The sequence below is a fragment of the Lutjanus erythropterus genome, chromosome 8 (genome assembly GCF_056507025.1).
Source record: "Lutjanus erythropterus isolate fLutEry1 chromosome 8, fLutEry1.hap2, whole genome shotgun sequence".
In the NCBI taxonomy this organism is placed as follows: domain Eukaryota; kingdom Metazoa; phylum Chordata; class Actinopteri; order Lutjaniformes; family Lutjanidae; genus Lutjanus; species Lutjanus erythropterus.
The window spans coordinates 17,962,895-17,980,568 of NC_139324.1; the positions used below are offsets into that span (position 1 = coordinate 17,962,895).

Genomic DNA, 17,674 nt, shown 5'->3' on the forward strand with positions numbered 1-17,674 from the left:
TGTTACGTCTTTAACCGACAGATTGTGACGTAATCCACGACGTGATTGGCCAAAGTATAAATTTGATCAAAATGTTTGGTGCAAAATGAAAATAATTTATATGTGTATGTTATGCCCAAAGTGTTAATAATAACTTCAAATGATGGAAAAAATACGTATTGTTTATTAGTTAATAAATATCGAATTGTAGTCTCCCAATTCAGTTTCCGCATCCGTCATCGTTCTTTCCGGTTTTGTGCCCTCTCGTAGCCATCATGAAGTGAGTTGACGGAATACTATCAAATGCCATCTATACTCAAAAATAAACTTTCTAACGATGTAACCTACATTAAGAATACACGTATGCCTTGTTCTTTTCGTGATGCCTTATATTTGTCGTTTCCAGGGTCGAGTTGTGCAGTTTCAGCGGGTATAAAATTTACCCCGGCCATGGCCGCCGATACGCCAGGATAGACGGAAAGGTAACAAACCCACCCGACGCCGCTTTTCAGCTGCTCTGTCTGTCTGTAGAAGCGGTGTGAAGTACAATTTACGGCATAAATACTAATACTAAAACTATTCGTTTTCTTTGCTTCCTTATACAAGATTTCCTAACATAAATAACAGTATCTGGAATGGGCCCCGCCGGCTTTGTGACTTGCTAACTTTAGCTGTTAGCATAAACTAGTAGCATATAATGTAGCAACTAAAGATACATTATTTACTAGGCTAGTGCAACTTCTGCTTTTTTAGTGAGGGTTTAGTACTTTGGGGTTGTATTTCATATTTTTGTCGAACTCGGAAGTGTTGATAAAATTTAATGTCACTGTCTGTAGCTTGATATAAGTTATGTCAAAACAGACAGTTTTCATGGTTCACTTTAAGAGTACGTTGAATATATTAAGTCACTTCATTGTGCAACATATCCAGAACAAGGTTTTCTCAACATGTAGACTCAAATGTTTGCGGTCCCTGTCTCTTATGGCTGTGTGATACATTCCTCCTCATTTTTAATGCCATATGTGCATGACATGTACAAGACCGAAATGCTATTTCTCTCAGACCTCGGTGTTCGTCAACAACAAGGCTTAAAAAGTATTGGGATAAAAACAAATGCTAAACTGACTAGGGAATTTAAATATTTACACATTGAGCAGTTGTTAAGGGGTGAATAATAACAAGGCACAGGTAAAAAACAATAAGTGTAATCATATGAGCTTTGATACATGAGTGCAAATTACACTGGACCAACTTGAGTGTATGAAGCTTTTTTAATTTATGCATGGTGTGTTGCCGTCAAAGTCCACACTAGAGCAAAAAAAATTGGAAATGGCAGGTACACTACTTACTGTGAACACTCCCACAATACAATATGTTTTGTCACTACAAAAATTAGTCATGCTACACAACACTGACCAGTGATTTTTTTTTTTTGCAAAAGTATGATCCATAAGTATCTGAAATCTCAAGTTATTGCACATTATAGAATTACTAGTGTGTCTATTGTGTAGGAGTTGATAAAATGGTAAACTTAGGTAGTGACTGAATGGTGTAATTTCAACTGTTGGTTACATTACTGTTTTATTTCTGCTAGTTTATATCCTGCTTTTTTTTTACTAACTTATGTTTTTTGTTGATGCTTCTTTCTTTTTAACTATCCCCTTTTCTGCTGTAATTAAGCAGATTCTCTGTTGTGGGAAAAATGAAATGTCTCATCCTATATAACAAGCCATTTAGTTGAGTTAATTTAGTAGTTCCTGTCTTCATTAGGTGTTCCAGTTTTTGAACGCCAAGTGTGAGTCTGCCTTCCTGGCCAAGAGGAACCCAAGACAGATCAACTGGACTGTGCTGTACAGACGCAAGCACAAGAAGGGCCAGTCTGTAAGTAACGGGTTGTGTTTTTATGTCCACATTACAGTACCTTGTGGCACTGATGACAGCAGCCAATATACACTTAACGTATAGTATTTGTTGGTCCACTAGTAGTTGATGGTGCAGATATTTGTCTGAATGAGAATTGATGCATTTCATTTGTGCTGTTTACTATGTTGCTTAATACAGCTGTGGAAATGGCAAAATTATAGTGATTGTTTTTCACTAGTCTGTTGCAGTAGTTGTAGCACTTTAAACCTTGATGTGTAAAAGCACTGCAAACATGCCATCAAAGTGTGTAATACTTAAAGATTCATATGTACTTTTAGACTACTATACTCAACTTCCCACTCATTTATATGTAGTAATTTGGCTGCGGGTGGACGGTGTGCACAGTGTAAGTCTGTGTTATGTGTTGTTGCGGTCTGTGTTTTGCAGACTTAGCAGCAGCGCTCACTCCACACCTGCAGCCATAGAACAACAGGAGATCATAGTACTGGCCGTTGACATCTTTATTGATATCTCACCATCGGCCAGCCTCCAAACTCTCCTACATACAACAATACTTATCACCTGTAACTGTATTGCTTGGTAATAGTGTTGGAACTCCTAAAATTTAAAGTAGAGTGAATGAAATTCATCAACATTAATAATTGTATCTTGACAAATGTGACGACAATAATTTGCTAAGTAATTGACATTGTGGTAGCTTGGTTAGATAGGCAGTTGTTACCATAATGTAGTGAAAAGTTTGTTAGTTTTGAGTATGTTTGCTACCTGTTTTGTGGCTAATGAAATTGACAGCAAAAGCCAACATTTAATGTTTTTCAGTTATCTGTAAAACACACAATATGACTTAGTTTTGGCAATTCCTGGAAATGTTTTCTTGAGGGATCACAACAACTATGAAGTTAGAGCTGTACCTGCTGTGCTTGAGGCTGCTGTACATGTGTTGGGAAAGTTTAATCCAGAACATCTTGTGGTTCCATTAAACGCCTGAAACTATCAGGCAGCCTCTAGTGTTTTGCATGTGACTTCAACCAGACACTTGGAACCAAAACACAGTGGGAGGAACTGAGTGTCGGATGTTCTTGATCCTCCTTTGGCTTTTAAGGGACAAAGGTTGGGCTCAGTTGTTGTGGGATGTGAACCTGTAGAGCATATTGTGATGTTCTACAAATAAACTAAAGTCTCTTCATCACTTGTGCTTAACAGGAAGAGGTGACAAAGAAGCGCACCCGCCGCGCAGTGAAATTCCAGAGGGCCATCACTGGGGCCTCCCTGGCTGAGATCATGGCCAAGAGGAACCAGAAGCCCGAGGTCCGCAAGGCCCAGAGGGAGCAGGCCATCAGGTGAGGACACAAGCTGTACATTCCAGTTTGGCTGTCTTGGTAGTAATCAGCCTTGTAAATAAAATCTAACTGTCACGATGAACTTTGATTCATGAAATAATCAACTTGGAATCAGTTCAGTCTAGAAAAATCTGATTGGGCTTAAGTCTGTCAGACTTTGCAAATGTCATCAACCACAATTGAGAGTGGGTGATAAAATGGATACAGTACATATCCTGTCTATTTGACCAATTGTCTAACCCTGTTAACATCCACAGCATGATGTTGTACTACAGTTGTTCAGGGTTGGTGCTCAAGTGCTGTGCTGCAATCAGTGTTTTTTAACAGTTAGTTAAAATTTATTGAGATAAAACTTTTGAGATGTACCATCTGTTTTTTCTCATATATATCACAATCACAACGTAATGCACAGGGCCAAGAAACTTCATAACCAGCCTTAAACCTGTTTTAACAAAGCATTTCTGTACCTTATTTCAGACTGTTTATCATACTTGTCAGGATTGGGCAGTTATGCTTTTGTACATCCCGAGACAATATATTTAACATTACCTTTTTATACCAAGGTACTGATCCTTTAAATATCTTGATGTATTAAGTCATTCTGAAAAATATTGCAAATCTATGAGCAGAACTGCTTAATGGCTATATTGTGGTATCCAATTTTCGTTACCGTTGTTAAATGGTTTTATCAATTGATTTCTCTGTCGACCTTTTGTTTTGGCTAGTTATCTTTATTTCAAAATACAAGGTGACTTGATAGCAGGAAGATTAAGGATTTATCTGTATCACCAACTTCTACTTGTCAAGTTTGGCTGATTGTTTCTCTTTATTCTCTCAGAGCTGCCAAGGAGGCCAAGAAGGCAAAGCAGGCAGCCAAGAAGCCTGCTGCCCCAAGTGCAAAGGTAAGGTCTCAGGTCATGTAGAAGTGTTATCTCCCTTCACTAATGTTATGTTTTTTATGCAATATCGCTTACATTACAACTGTTACAGTTAAGAGTACTGTGTAGCCCATAGTCCCACTACAGGCTTTAAGTAACTTGGCTTTGTGTACTTAGTATCAACTAACTGCTCCTTCATCTGCATCCTAACTTCATTGCCAGTTTTAAAACAGGGTAACTTACTGTATTTCTCCTTTTGTAGGCCTCCACCAAGGCTGCACAGAAACCCAAGATCGCAAAGCCCATGAAGGTCAGCGCACCCCGCGTCGGTGGAAAACGCTAAACCTGACTAATTGATTTTGGTTGTGAATAAAATTTTGTGGTTAACCATCATTGGTGTGGGTTTTTCGTCATTTTAAAACAGGACAATGTTGCAGCAAGATCATATTGAAAACCTCATCAAAGCCAATAATGCTTAGTTGAAAGATATGTTTTAGTTGACTACACTAGTTAGGAAACACCTCTGCATAAAGACTTGCCAAGTTTACAAAAATGATTGTTTAATGACAGACTTCAGGGTCAAAGAGTAGACTAATTGACTGTGACAAAGGTGGACACTCGTGTCATCTTTGTATATTCTTGTAACTTAAATTGGCATATCAGAGCTCTGTTGAGCAAAAGTATTAAGTCAGACAAAAATTTGAGGCCACAAGCAGAACTGTCTTAGATATGTGTGGTATATTGCTGAATAAGTCAGTTGACTAATGTCCTATCATTCTGAGATCATGTACATTGGCCAATTTAAACATGCCAGTGTGGCTGCTGTAGAGTGATCTTGACAAATTTTGCACATATGCATTAACTTTGTACATAGTCTACTCATGTGAAAATAAAAAGTATTTTCCTTTTATATAAACACCTCATTAGATGTGCTCTATTTTGTGGGGGACCTGGTGGGAGAAAAAATGTGCCCTACACAAAAAAATATTTTAATTGAAAATGTTTGGTTTTCTTGACATAGGGTGCAATGTTTTCTGTTTGATTTTTAATTATCCAACGGTACTCAGATTACTTTGATTATGTAACTAGTTACAAAAATTGTCATGTAATTCATATTCAGTTAATCTGACTGAACCCTACAGCTGAAGAACTTTTGGCACCAGACATAATATATCTTTTGTTGCAGCAACAAGTGATTATTTTCTTAGTTAAATGTTTAGTCTATGACGAACTGGTGAAAGGAAATGTCTTGTGTAGGTTGATGAGCAGTTAAAAATACAGAAATTTCCAGTACACTTTCAGATAAAGACCAACAGCAGAAAATCTTAACAACTGAGGAAGTGGAGGAAGGTAATGTTTGACATTTTTATCTGGAAAAAATACTTAAATGATAAATAGTTTATCATAATTTATGACTTACATGATGAATAGTTTATCTAACTGATTGGCAATGTGTTTCTGTCCATTGATTTAAGGGGACCTACATTGATTTAGTCTCATAAAGTTGGAGGACAGATTTTAAAATGAAGACATGGGAGTCCAAGATATTCTCATTTTTAGTCCTGTGTCTAGATCAAGCTAAAAAAAATATCCTTCAATTTTTTATGATTATGTTTTCTATTTTGTATTTTATTATTTTGATAATTAATTAATCAGTAAAAGTAAAAGTCAGAGTTCTCTGACTCCAGCCTTTTAATTGGGAATATTTTTGGGTTCTTTAGTCCTCCATGACAGTTGACTGACAGGGGTCAAGGGTGTCACTTTGGACTGACTGACATTTTTCACTATTTTCTGACCTTTTTTAGACCAAATAACTACTCAGTTAGGAGCGAAAGTTACACAGAAATGAGATTATGATTGCGGGATGAAAGATGTTCCAGCTGTTTAATGCTATATAAACTCTTTCAAATGTTTCCAAAGCATTTATGACTAAATGCAGTTATTAAATTAAGTAAAATACCTTTTGTTGCATCAAGTTAATTTAGTTGATAATTTTAGTTAGTAAGTCAGATCATTTGAACACAGAAGAAAGATGAGTTATGGGCCTTTTAATATTTATTCACTGTATCTGTTAAATAACAGTTTTATTAATGTGTGTTTATCAACATTTTGCAGCAGTGGCCCCGGGCAAAGTAAGTCAAGTATCGCAGTTCCAACAAGTGTATTTTCAGTCACTTTGTGTTTGTAAACTGTGAGGTGTCCATACTTTAAAATCAGCTCATAGGTGTTAAACAGGATTTATTAACATTACAGAGCCATAGAGCCATAATGATCGACCTCCAAAGTGCCATTTGTTCAAACAGTCAGCAGATCAAGAGTGATGACACCAATTATTGCTAAAATAGTCAGTGGGGGGTAACAATGTGTAATAACTACAATATGAACATGTCAAAGAAAGTACTATTCTTACACAGGAAAAATATAAAACACCTCTCTAAGCACAAATTTTGATAACAAAGAGCCATCAGCATGTTGGTACCAGTTTTTGTTGGTCGACTCTGTGGTAACAAAAAGCTGCACAGGTTAAATATGTAGCATTTTTTGCAAGAATTTCTGATAAAAGAATCAGAAAATAACAGGATCTTTCTATACAGTCTTGACTACAAGAGGAATTTTTTAATAACGTGATGAATAAATTATGATTTGTTCTCACACACATTACTTATAAGATTTAAAGCCGTTAAGATGGAAGGAATCGTTACATGGTAATCATTAATGATTTAATAATCAGTGAGGTACAGATGCCGTGACTGTAACCAAATTATAAATAAGTAAAGGTAAGGATAAATGTGATGACATCTTTCTTAATTTCATTTGGAAACATTCCTTAAACCACGTTCAACACATATCCAAGAGTTACATTTCTTTTTGGAAATTATTGGATGAGGTAATGATTGCTACACCTGAAATATGATGATGGAAAAAGCAACTAGTGCACGAGATATAAAGCATGAACTTAAATTTAAAAATAATGTACAATCACTCGACTTGTTGAACAAGTAATACTTGTGCGTTGATGACCACGATTCTTGAGAGCGTGTTGACTACAATTAAAAAACTTTTTCTGATTAATTATTTGTTTACACCCTGAGGAAATTTGAAACTTGGGGAAAAGTGCACATTTCCATCAGGGACTCAGGCTTCAGGTGGTAGAATAACGGTTATGGCATGGATGTTATGGAGACAACATGGGATGACGTGGAGATGATGGGAAGGGGCAGCTCTGTGCCCGGTGTGTAGTCTCCTTTCAGTCCACTGCGGTGGAGCGTTGGCAACTGAAAAGCACTCAGGACTCTGGGGCCTCTTTAGCCTGCGCCTTCAAATCCTGATTGTACCTATCAGAGGAGAAAAAATAAGATAAGAAAGACATTATTAAGATTAAAATTTTGAATCTAGCTGTCTTGTCTTATGTCATTTTGTAAATGTTCAGCACCATTTTCATTTGCTCTTTTTCTTTGAACAGGTACATATTCTGAAGAAAACAGTGGTCAGAACCTGAAGAGGTGTGCAGGTGGGATGAATAGAGGCAGTGGTGGGAGGAGAAGAGTAGTGGGCGGATCTGGCAACTGTGTGATTACATTTTTGGACGTTATTTAGTCCAAGAGCTGTTATGTTACAAAACCAATAAGATTGTGTTCTTAAAAAGATTTATATGGGCACTTTTTTACCCTGGGTACAGGTATATACAGTTACAGGTACTCATACCACAGTATTTGCAAGTAGTAAAGTGCATACTTATTATGTGATGTAGTTCCAGTAATTGGCGGAGTACCTACGTGCCCATTCAGTCTATCAACTTGTGGAAATTAATCGGCGCTCACTGGGACAGGATTCATAAGGATATCTTGACATTCAGGCAAATATAAATGCGCAATCATTTTTTTTCTTTCCTTGTGAAAAACTGTCATTTAGTGTAAATGGCAAAATTTACACTAAATTTGTGAAAGAAGATGTCACTGTATTGAAAGCAAACATGTCAGATTTGACAAACACAGTAAACGGTAACCTCTACAGGCTACTTCTTTGTCACGCGTGGAGAAAGTCCCAAAGTTTCCTTAAAAAAATTCTCACAGTTCCGAGTTGTTGAATTTGGAGGACTTCATAAACTTTGTCAAACACTGTCTACGCCACATTCTTCATGATCTAAAAATTCTGCAAATATACTTGAAGTTATTTCTTTCTTTGGGTAAAACGTGGTGTTGATTTGTCTCAAACTGTGCTGATGAAGCTTTGAGTTTATTTGCATAAAGAGCAGGGAGTTGGGATCCAATCACAAGTGGTCACTTGAGACACGTTCAGGTGTCACCATGCGTACTCAAACCTGTCCGCTCGTGATCAGATCTGGTCACCCAAGACAAGTGATAACAGCAGGTATAAACAGGCTAAATGTCACACACCCCTCAGTCTTCATGAGACTCATTTATTGAGTTTTACTCTTAATGGCAAAACTCATTTCTCTGAGTTCAGTCAATTATTGACACTGGAAACTAAGCACACATGAAAACTACTGTATGTTAAACATTGACCGAGTCTCTTACTGTATCAGCTGCACCGCACTTGTTCAAACATAAACTTACTGCAATGATTTCTAATCAATGAATAATGAATACATATTTAGCAGAAAGCTACAGGCACTTATCTCGCATGACTTATTATAATTGATCATTAAAATGGGTCTAGTCTGGTGGCCTGTTGGTTCAGATGTAAAATATGTAAAAACAACAACAACAAAAAACATTCTAGCCTTAAGTCTTCTTAGTCATAAGGTGGACCAATCTAGACTAGACTTCATTCTACCTCATTAACAACTGACTACAGCATACCCAGTAATTTGATTACAAGTATGTAAATCTTGGATTGGTGTGTGTACGTATGCTTTTTTTCATTTTGTTTCATGTTTGTAAAGTTGTGACTCTTCTTGTTTTTGCGCTTTATTTAAGAAGTTCAAAACTATGAAAGAAGTGGTTCTTTATATATTCAGAACTGAAAGTATGTGTAATAGATGGACAAGAAAATGGTTCAAACAGTGACAATAAGGTCAGGTAATTCATTTCTCAGTTATACTGCAGATTAAGGACAAACCTCCAGATCCTGTAGAGCTGGGAGGCTCCTGCACTGCCGACAAAGAAGTTGACACAAAACAGGTTCCAGTTCTTTGGGATTATGACCAGCGAGTACCTGGACCAGATCAGGCCTGGTGCAGAAGGACAACAGGAAGAGTGAAGGTTATGCAAACTAATGGTAAACCAGCTGTTGCTCGTGATAACAGAGTCTATGTTTTGGCAAAATTCTGACAGATAAGATTTGTTTGAAGAAACATATTGCAAAAGCAGATACATCTGACAACCTTTAGCACAGATAAGTCAGATTCTCTCTGAACATGGAACTGATAGACTGACCATTTTGACACATGCATCAAGAATTGAGGTCAGAGATAAAAAGAGACCCACTGGTACAATTCATGGCCACATTTTATGAAAACTTTAGACCAAGATTCCTGAAGCATATATTATTTACTTGCAATATTAAAACATACAGGGAACATAATATTCTCCCCATGTTTAACTCAATTTTCAAGTACAAGGCAAATAACTCAAGTCAGCTGTAACATTTTGTGGTGCCATTTACATTTTTCAGGATCACATCTCTATTCTAAGATCAAATAAGTATGTTGTAAACGAAAGACAATATATCACCATAGGCTTACTGGTAAAGAAGAAATCTAGTTCATCTCACGTTACCTGTGGCCATCAGAACTGCAGACTGGGAGGTACTGAGTTTCTCTGCTGGTCGAGTCATATCAGCCAACCCAGCTACCACCAGACCCTGCAGAGGTGAACACATCACTTTTTTTTGTGCTCCATCAAACGTGGTGAGGTTTTCATCTATTTGAATTGATAAGACTAACTGCACAGTATCTCTATGGCAACAGTTCCCAACCTCAGCGGTGGGATCCTCAATGACAGTGCTTGAAATTAATTATTGGCAGACCAGAGTGAGTCAATGAAGTGATGTGAGTTACTAAAACAAAGTTATTAAACTAAATATATCACATAGACTAAAAAAACAACAACTTCAATTTGGGACTAGAGCTGTTAAGTCAGTTGAAAGTATAATGTGAAACAGTTCCAGGACACTGAGGAAAATTTTAAGCCCTACCCAGAAGGGGTCGCAAGATGATGAACACACATGAAAACTGAAAAATACATTCCTGCTACACAAAGTTATGTTGAATTTCCTGATGCTTTTTTCTTGTGAATTAAATATTGAAATAACAACACAACATGCATCAATTAGCATGCAAAGAGATAATGTGTGACAAAGGGGTTGCATGTAAACAAAGATTTGTTTCAAACGGTGTATGAAATGCTTTAAGTAAACTCATTAAAATTGTACAAGTAAAACTGAAATGTACTTACCCACTTAAACACTGGGGCCCAAAAGAAAACCGTTTTTGGACCTAAAATAAAAACAAAATATAAGGGATGCATGAAACTTGGCTGTTATGTTATGTTCTATCTATTTGTCCTCATATCAGAATATTTCTCCACTATCGATGCAAATAGTAACAAGCAAAATCATCAAACAAAAACTTAAAAACCGATTTGCTCCCAGCAGCGTCCTGTGCCCCTTTTTTGCCCCAGGATGGTGAAGTCATGTTCTCTGCATTCGTTATCTGTATGCATTTGTTCATATTTTACAAAAGATTTAACCTGAGCCACATGTTATCTGTTATTGAAGTACATGTGTTTAATATACAATACTTATACTTAATATGTAATATGTTGCTGTGGAAGTAAAGTTTTGATTGAGGGTAAAACACACATTTGGTATTATTTGTTTTTAAATGATTAGTTGATCGTTGTTACCAATGATTGATTAAGAAAAGTGCAACCCTACACTGAACATAAGTACACATTCCCAGCTCTAAAAAAAAAAGAAGTTTTGTAGTTTACTTATGTTATACCATCTGATATTACATTGTACAATGCTACATATTACACTGTGGGTTGATTAAATTGAGGTTTTCTCCCTAAGTGAGTTCATCTTCCTACCAGGCTTTTGATAAAATGATTAGAAATAAAACCAGACAGTCCAGCCTGAGTATCTGTGTAACAGATACTTGGACACTTCAGTGCGACTGAGGCAGCAGGAGAGGACTCATGTAAACTTAATGAGTTGTGAAGAAAAATGTGCAGGACCATAAAAAGCTGCTGGTCTGGTTTCAGCTTTCCTCAGGCTAAATGAAAAGGAGGACTCACTTCTGTCATTGCAAATCATCGCAGAGGGAGGTGGCTTTTGTCGCCGCCCCTTCATACCTGGTCAGAAAGTTGTCCTTGACAAGCAGAGCTACTGTACCCTTACACAGACAAAACAAAGACCAGAGTGTCCCCTGTGACGCCAGCGACTCCTTAATCTCAGTACCCTCTAGTTAATATCAGAGTCAACGAGAGCTGAATGTGTGTACAAGTTGTTCTCACTGAACAGGAGAGACGCACAAAGTTTATTAGGTCCATGTCGTCTGATGCAATAAATCCTCCCTCCTACCATTTTGAAGGCTGTCGTTTGTGGTGCTGTTGAATTGTACTGCATTAGACCGAGAGATGTTTCAACTATTATTAGTCTGCCCTCATTTAAAGAAAGTGGGATGACAAAACATTCCTTCATGAAGGTAGGATTTATTGCACAGCTGTTGTATTACACTGCATTCGTCTCAGGTGGCTGCACTTAACAGAGTGGAAAGTAAGTGGGGAAGTTACTTCATGGTAACACAAGATTTAGACACTAAAGAATGCTATAAACCATGATCTAAAAATTTTCAGCAACAATTTTGACAATGCTTCATTGAGTCTTTGTCACCTTCTCAAATGTGACGGTTTGCTGCTTGTCTCTGTTTGACTTAATTTCAAACACAATATATGTTTTTGAATGGAGTTTTCAAATGATGACTGGCAAAAGCATTTTCAGTTGCCACTAGTGGTCGACCAATATTTTTTTTTCAGGGCCAATACAGATTATTAATGATCAAGCAAACCAATAACTTATTTGTGGAACCAATACACATTTGCAGTAAAAATTAAAATTTTGGTGTCGAATTTTTAACTAACACAACCTCCTAAACAAATATTCATTCAGCATTTCTGAAAATTTCACTTGAATTTTCTAATTAATTTATCAGCAATAAGATTTTCAAACAAAATTTAAATAATAAAAAAAAAAACCCACACTGATTACATTTACCATAAAAATGCTGACTATCAGATATTCAGACGACCACAAGATATCACCATAGGATTTCAGTACTTATGATGATCATTTTGCACCATTTTTGACATTTCATTTACTAAACAATTAAAATAGTAAAAAAGCATTTTATCAATGTGCACATTATCATTTAATAACTGCAGCCCATTTAAAACTAATAACATCATTATCATAACATGTGCATAAGATCAGATCAAATTGTTAGTAACTGTTGTGATCAGGAGTCAAGACCTTTGCATGATTTTCCACATTATTGTGTACACATGCCAGCTGATGTTTGGAAAAACCTTCATGTGACTGAAAGCACGTCATTGTCCTTGCAGCAGTCACTGTTCATTTCCTGCGTCGTTGTATTTTACTTACAAAGTTTGATAAAGATGACAATAACACAGGTATTTTTATAGCAATACCTTTGAACTCCTCAAATCCAGAACAATAAACTCCTTGGCTGTAACAGAAGTCACAGTTACTAACTTTCCCTGCCATAAACTGGGCTCTTCTTCACAGACTGAGCTGCTTAGCTGGTGTTATCCCAGCAGATTAGGGTCTCCCAGAGCAACACTGTCTGACACATTCAAACAAATGCCTTTCATACAGCTCTGACATCAAGAATAGACAGGTGTACTTGCTGTATTGTCCTCTACTGTAGGACAAGGCACCCACATCACTTCCCCACAGCTGGACACAGCCCGCATCTATCAGTCACCTGCCAACACTAAGACCCCGCCTGCTAATCAAAGAGCCGGATAAACTAACTGTGCATCAACTCACCTGCCGGGTGGTTGTACAGAGGTCTCAGTTTGGCGGGCAGTATGTGCTCGATCCTGTCCAGGATCCGGTGGTAGGACGCTCTGAGCGCAGCCATGATTGAAGATGTCCTGATGGAACTGAATTAGACACAGAAGAGCGGGACTACGAGCTAGCGTGCTAAATAGCTCGCTAGCTGAGGACCTTTCTTAAAACCTACAGAGTTTAAATAAAACCGTTTCCCTTCCCTTGAGGGCTCGATGTTGTCAAATAAATAACAGACAGGTAGATGATCGATAGAAGAGGATGCTGCTGTCCTACTGTCGACCTTCCTCCGGCTCTACTGTGACCATGCTAGCCCTGCTAGCCTGACAGTAGCTTCTGACCGACACGACTAGGTGACTTTCTGTACGACGCAACCTACCGCGTGAGGGGCGGGGTTACACGTTTCCTATAACCTCATTGGCCCGCCTGGACAGTACCCCAATATGATTGGTTTAGATAGTGTTGTTTCTTTTTCTACCTGGCGTTTCACTACGGGGTGGAGACAAATCTCTGTATGTATTAAGATTTTAGGTGAGATAAACCTTAGAAACACAATTTACGGCTGTCTGTTAAAGTTGAAGTACTACTGATTGAATGTAAAGATACAAAGTGTGATTTTATTGGATTTTCCTTCTAATTTTATCATTTTAATGCCAATGTTTTTAATTGACTGTAACCTTTTGCATATACACTCGGTTAATCTCATTAAGTGCAGTATTTGTAAGGCTTAAAAATAAAATATCACATCTATCTCGTCTGTGCGCACTGGGATAAGACATCTCATTATTTTAGCATAAGTAAATCAAATTTAATGGCATGCACTGTTGACTTTAAAATGGTTAGTTTGACTTTGCAGAAGGTTCAGTGAAAGCTCTGTTTGTTAGTTGGTTTGGGACTTGACTGGGCCAGAGTCATGTTGGGTCTAGCAGTTTCCTGCTTGGTGGTACTCCAGCCTTGCCCAGATCTAAACTGCTGTTTTATTCAAAGTCTGAAGGAAACCAGACAGGTTATTTAACGACATCAATTCTGTTCTGTAACATTTGCTCCTCAAATGCAGGAGTGGATTAACCTGTTGTAGGGGCCCCTGGGTCAGAAAGAAAGTCTGTTGGGTGGCCTGCTGCTATGAAACCTAGAACTTTTTAAAGGGACCTGCCATTGTTGCTTTCTTACTTGGGACCTGGGAGTCATTTTGCCCATTTGGTAAATCAGTACTGCTAAAATACTATTTTGTGATGCAAGAAATTACTCTGTTTGTTTCACTGTAAAATTTCTCAGTCTCACATGGTGCAAAGTCCTCCTCATAACTACATATTAAGTTCAAATCTATGGTTTCAAAGGATTCCTGCATGACTTTTTAAACTCTCTGATAGATTTTAAACAGAACATAATATAAAGAATATAGAGTGTATACATAAACACATTTTTGCAATGATCCCTCAAATGTGGTTTTCAACACTTGTGATATATAAAAGAAGAAGAACATTTTACAGTTCAAAAATAAACTCTATTCTCCAAAATAATATCAGGGCAATGAAACGTGGTATTTTTAATGATTCTAAAAAAAAAAAAAAAACACACAAATAGGAAAAAAAGAACATATATACATAAAATGTTGCCAATAAATCTAAAACAAAACAAAATTAAATTAAATACCCCCCAAAAAAATAAAAAATAAAAAATAAAATATGGCAATAAAATCAAAAAAGAGGGTCCAGTAAAGGTTTCCTGCATGGCAGGTAAACTCCGCTGCAACAACCTGTTCAGCCTCTTGAAACGAGCGCTCCTATCCACTTCGTCAAAACACGCAGTTTATCGCGTTACTTTGATACAGCTGTCCGCTGCCTGCTCGGAGAAATAAAGCAGGCTAGGCTAACAGGGCAGATAGACAGGACCGCAGAGAGCAGGGATTCAGTCCGTGTAAAGTGAGGAGGACAGCGGAGACAGGAGGACAGCAGCTAGTGTTTCACGTCCAACGATGCAGACGCCGAGTGTCGCAGCGAGCTAACGGCAGCGCTGTCCCGACACACAGGGACAAAACCGAAGCGACGATAAATACCAGCCAACAAGAAAGGGTTAGCTTAGTTTCAATGTTATTGTTAATTAAAAAACACATAGGGTCACGATGTCCCGTTCCGGCAACCTGGTTTGGGATGTAAATAAACGCTTAATTGGATACAACGAGCCTAACACCATCAGGACCAACTATTTAGGTAAGAACAAAACAAGCCTCTTTAATGCTAACGGTAACGTAGGTGAGATCTCAAGGGAGCATGTACTGTTTTGACACTGTTAACTCCACTGCAGGCTGTGTCAGTGCTGCTGGATCACATCAACTGACACACAGACACAACACGACTGTCCCCCGACACAATAGGTTATCTGTCTTTTAAACAGTAAGAGCTGCTACTCCTTCTGCAAAGACACAACCGTCCAGAGTGAACACCAGGGGTGGAAGTAACTAATTACAAATACTCAAGTTACTGTAATTTGATTAGTCGTTTTGGGTACTTTCATGATAAGATTTTCAAGTCTGTACTTTTACTTGTACTTACGTATGTATAACACTATGTAATCTACTTATTTACTTTTAAAAATCATAACTGAGTTCAGAGTACAATTTGAATTTAAATCCAAACCTTTCATCTGCATTTTTTTGTAGCTAATCAGGTGATCAGCTAATGAAAAACACCAAAAGATGTTGCAGCAGCCCAGGTTTGGAGTGGGGATACTACTGATTAATCAGTAATCGATTAATTGTTGTTAAGAGTTTCTCCAATTAAAAATGTATTAATTGGTATTTAATCAATAGTTTAGGCATGGCAGTAATTTCACCTCATTTGACATTGTTTTGTCTGCAAAGCCATTGTTGAGAAAGGAAACTTAAATGAAAATGAGAAAAAAAAAATTAAACCAAGCATTTTGTATCTTACAAGTTCTCAAAGATTAATTAATTAATCCATTGTTAACCTTTTTAGTTAATGGTTGAGGAAAACAAACAATATTTGCAGCCCTGGTTTGGAGAAGTGACTGTGACAACAGAGAGGAAGAGTTTGGAGTCATTTAGACTGAAGATTTGAATACTGTGTACTTTTACTTAGGTTTTTTTCTAACACCAGTATTTTAGTATTGTAACAGTGCTTGCACATGAGTACAGATTTTCAGTTCTCTTTCCTCTTCTGGTAAATACAGCAGTTAATTTCACAGCAGCCTCTCCTATCTGTGTGAGGTCCAGGTTTGAAGCACTAGATAAATAGGGACAGTTCACATCAAAATCAAAAATTCGTATTTTCCCTCTGGCCTGCAGAGCTAATTACCCATCTCAATTATTTTGATTTGAGTTGCAAAGTTTTGGAGATCAGCAGTAGAGATGGTTCTCTTTAATATTATGGAACTAGACGGCACTCAGCTTTGAACCAGTTACTCAAGATAGCGCACAGAGTTTGTGTGAGCATTTTCACATAAAAATTATTTCTTTCTATTGAACTACACCCAGTAGCGTTGTAGTAATCGAGATCAGTCTAATCTCGAAAGCAAAAGCATTTTTACTCAAGTCTTATTTCAGCCTCAAATGAAATTGCAGGCACATCAGCATTTGCTAATGTCAACTTTGACATAAAAGTTAGACACACTTGGTTTGACTCCGTCTCACCCTGCCTTGGTCTTGTCTTGGTCTTGATACTCTGTGGTCTTGGTCATGACTTAGTCTCAGTTTATGTGGTCACTGGTTGCAGTTCAGTCGAAGAGGACGCCATTAATGTTTACATGCCCTGCTGTAATGAGCACAAGCCTTTCATTCGTGAGTAGATGCGTGCTTCTTTCTGTGCTGTGATACCATTACCGTCCAGTAGAAGGAAAGTAGTTTGTGCATGGAACTGCTCACAACAAGTTCTGTGGATTATCTTGAGTAACCACATCATGATTTCTGAAAAGAGAGTTTTGCAAATGTATGTTTTTTTTGGCGCTTTGAGCACCACAAGCTGAGTGCTGAAGTTCTGTTATATTTTAGAGAAGGCAGACATCTGTACAGCTGATACCTCCAAAACCCAGCAACTCACAACAAAATGATCTGGATAGATAAGGCTTTAAATTCACAAATGACGAAAATGTAAAAAGGTTTGTTGCTTCACTAATAAATGTTATGTATCATTCTTAACAGTGCAGCTCTCTGTGAGGTAAAATCAGAATAATTTTTATCTCCTTATTCAGAGATTTCATTATTTTTTTCAGGAATTTCTCTGCAACCACAGAGTGACAGATTCTGCCATACATAACATACAGCAAAGCAACCATCTACAGGATTCATCACCTCAAATATAATGTAACTGAAGTCTAAAGTGTAGCTATAAAATGGCGAACATCAGGTGGTTAAAAGCAGGGATCAATCATCTAATGTGTTTATGAAGGCCTGGTGCATTATGAAGTGCTTTGACTTTTGCAGGAATTTGTAGGCAGTAGAAATTAAACCGAGTTCACCAAGGTGCAGAAAGTCTTGCCTTTCTAAATGCACTCACAGCACCATGCAGAAGACCATGTATC

The 17,674-nt window shown here is 37.5% G+C and overlaps 3 protein-coding genes and 1 non-coding gene across 9 annotated transcripts in view; 3 read left to right on the forward strand and 1 right to left on the reverse strand.

Annotated features, from left to right (window-relative positions):
• Nucleotides 1-127: 127 nt before the first annotated feature.
• Nucleotides 128-4,474, forward strand: rpl24 (ribosomal protein L24). Its single transcript, XM_084724784.1, has 6 exons — nt 128-259; nt 386-461; nt 1,750-1,860; nt 3,067-3,203; nt 4,042-4,105; nt 4,344-4,474. Exons 1-6 carry the CDS (start codon nt 255-257, stop codon nt 4,422-4,424), a joined length of 474 nt encoding a protein of 157 aa, XP_084580910.1. The 5' UTR covers nt 128-254; the 3' UTR covers nt 4,425-4,474.
• On the forward strand, nt 2,230-2,409 carry LOC146322715 (small nucleolar RNA SNORA23). The gene has a single exon (XR_014771345.1). It is a non-coding gene; the product is annotated as a small nucleolar RNA SNORA23 (small nucleolar RNA).
• A 1,640-nt stretch (nt 4,475-6,114) lies between the features above and the next one.
• Nucleotides 6,115-13,501, reverse strand: mpc2b (mitochondrial pyruvate carrier 2b). The gene is made up of 5 exons (XM_084724785.1): nt 13,118-13,501; nt 10,501-10,541; nt 9,823-9,907; nt 9,164-9,275; nt 6,115-7,416 (listed from the first exon to the last, which is right to left on the reverse strand). Exons 1-5 carry the CDS (start codon nt 13,209-13,211, stop codon nt 7,368-7,370), a joined length of 381 nt encoding a protein of 126 aa, XP_084580911.1. The 5' UTR covers nt 13,212-13,501; the 3' UTR covers nt 6,115-7,367.
• Nucleotides 13,502-14,960: 1,459 nt separating this feature from the next.
• Nucleotides 14,961-17,674, forward strand: part of dcaf6 (ddb1 and cul4 associated factor 6) — a 35,653-nt gene continuing 32,939 nt past the window's right edge. For 4 of the 6 annotated variants that reach the window (XM_084724786.1, XM_084724787.1, XM_084724788.1 and 1 more), the window contains exon 1: nt 14,961-15,348. In XM_084724786.1, the coding sequence (XP_084580912.1) occupies nt 15,261-15,348 (88 nt within the window). In that variant the 5' untranslated portion in view covers nt 14,961-15,260. The remainder of the gene's footprint in view (nt 15,349-17,674) is intronic. The other 2 variants (XM_084724791.1, XM_084724792.1) reach the window with 2 other exon arrangements.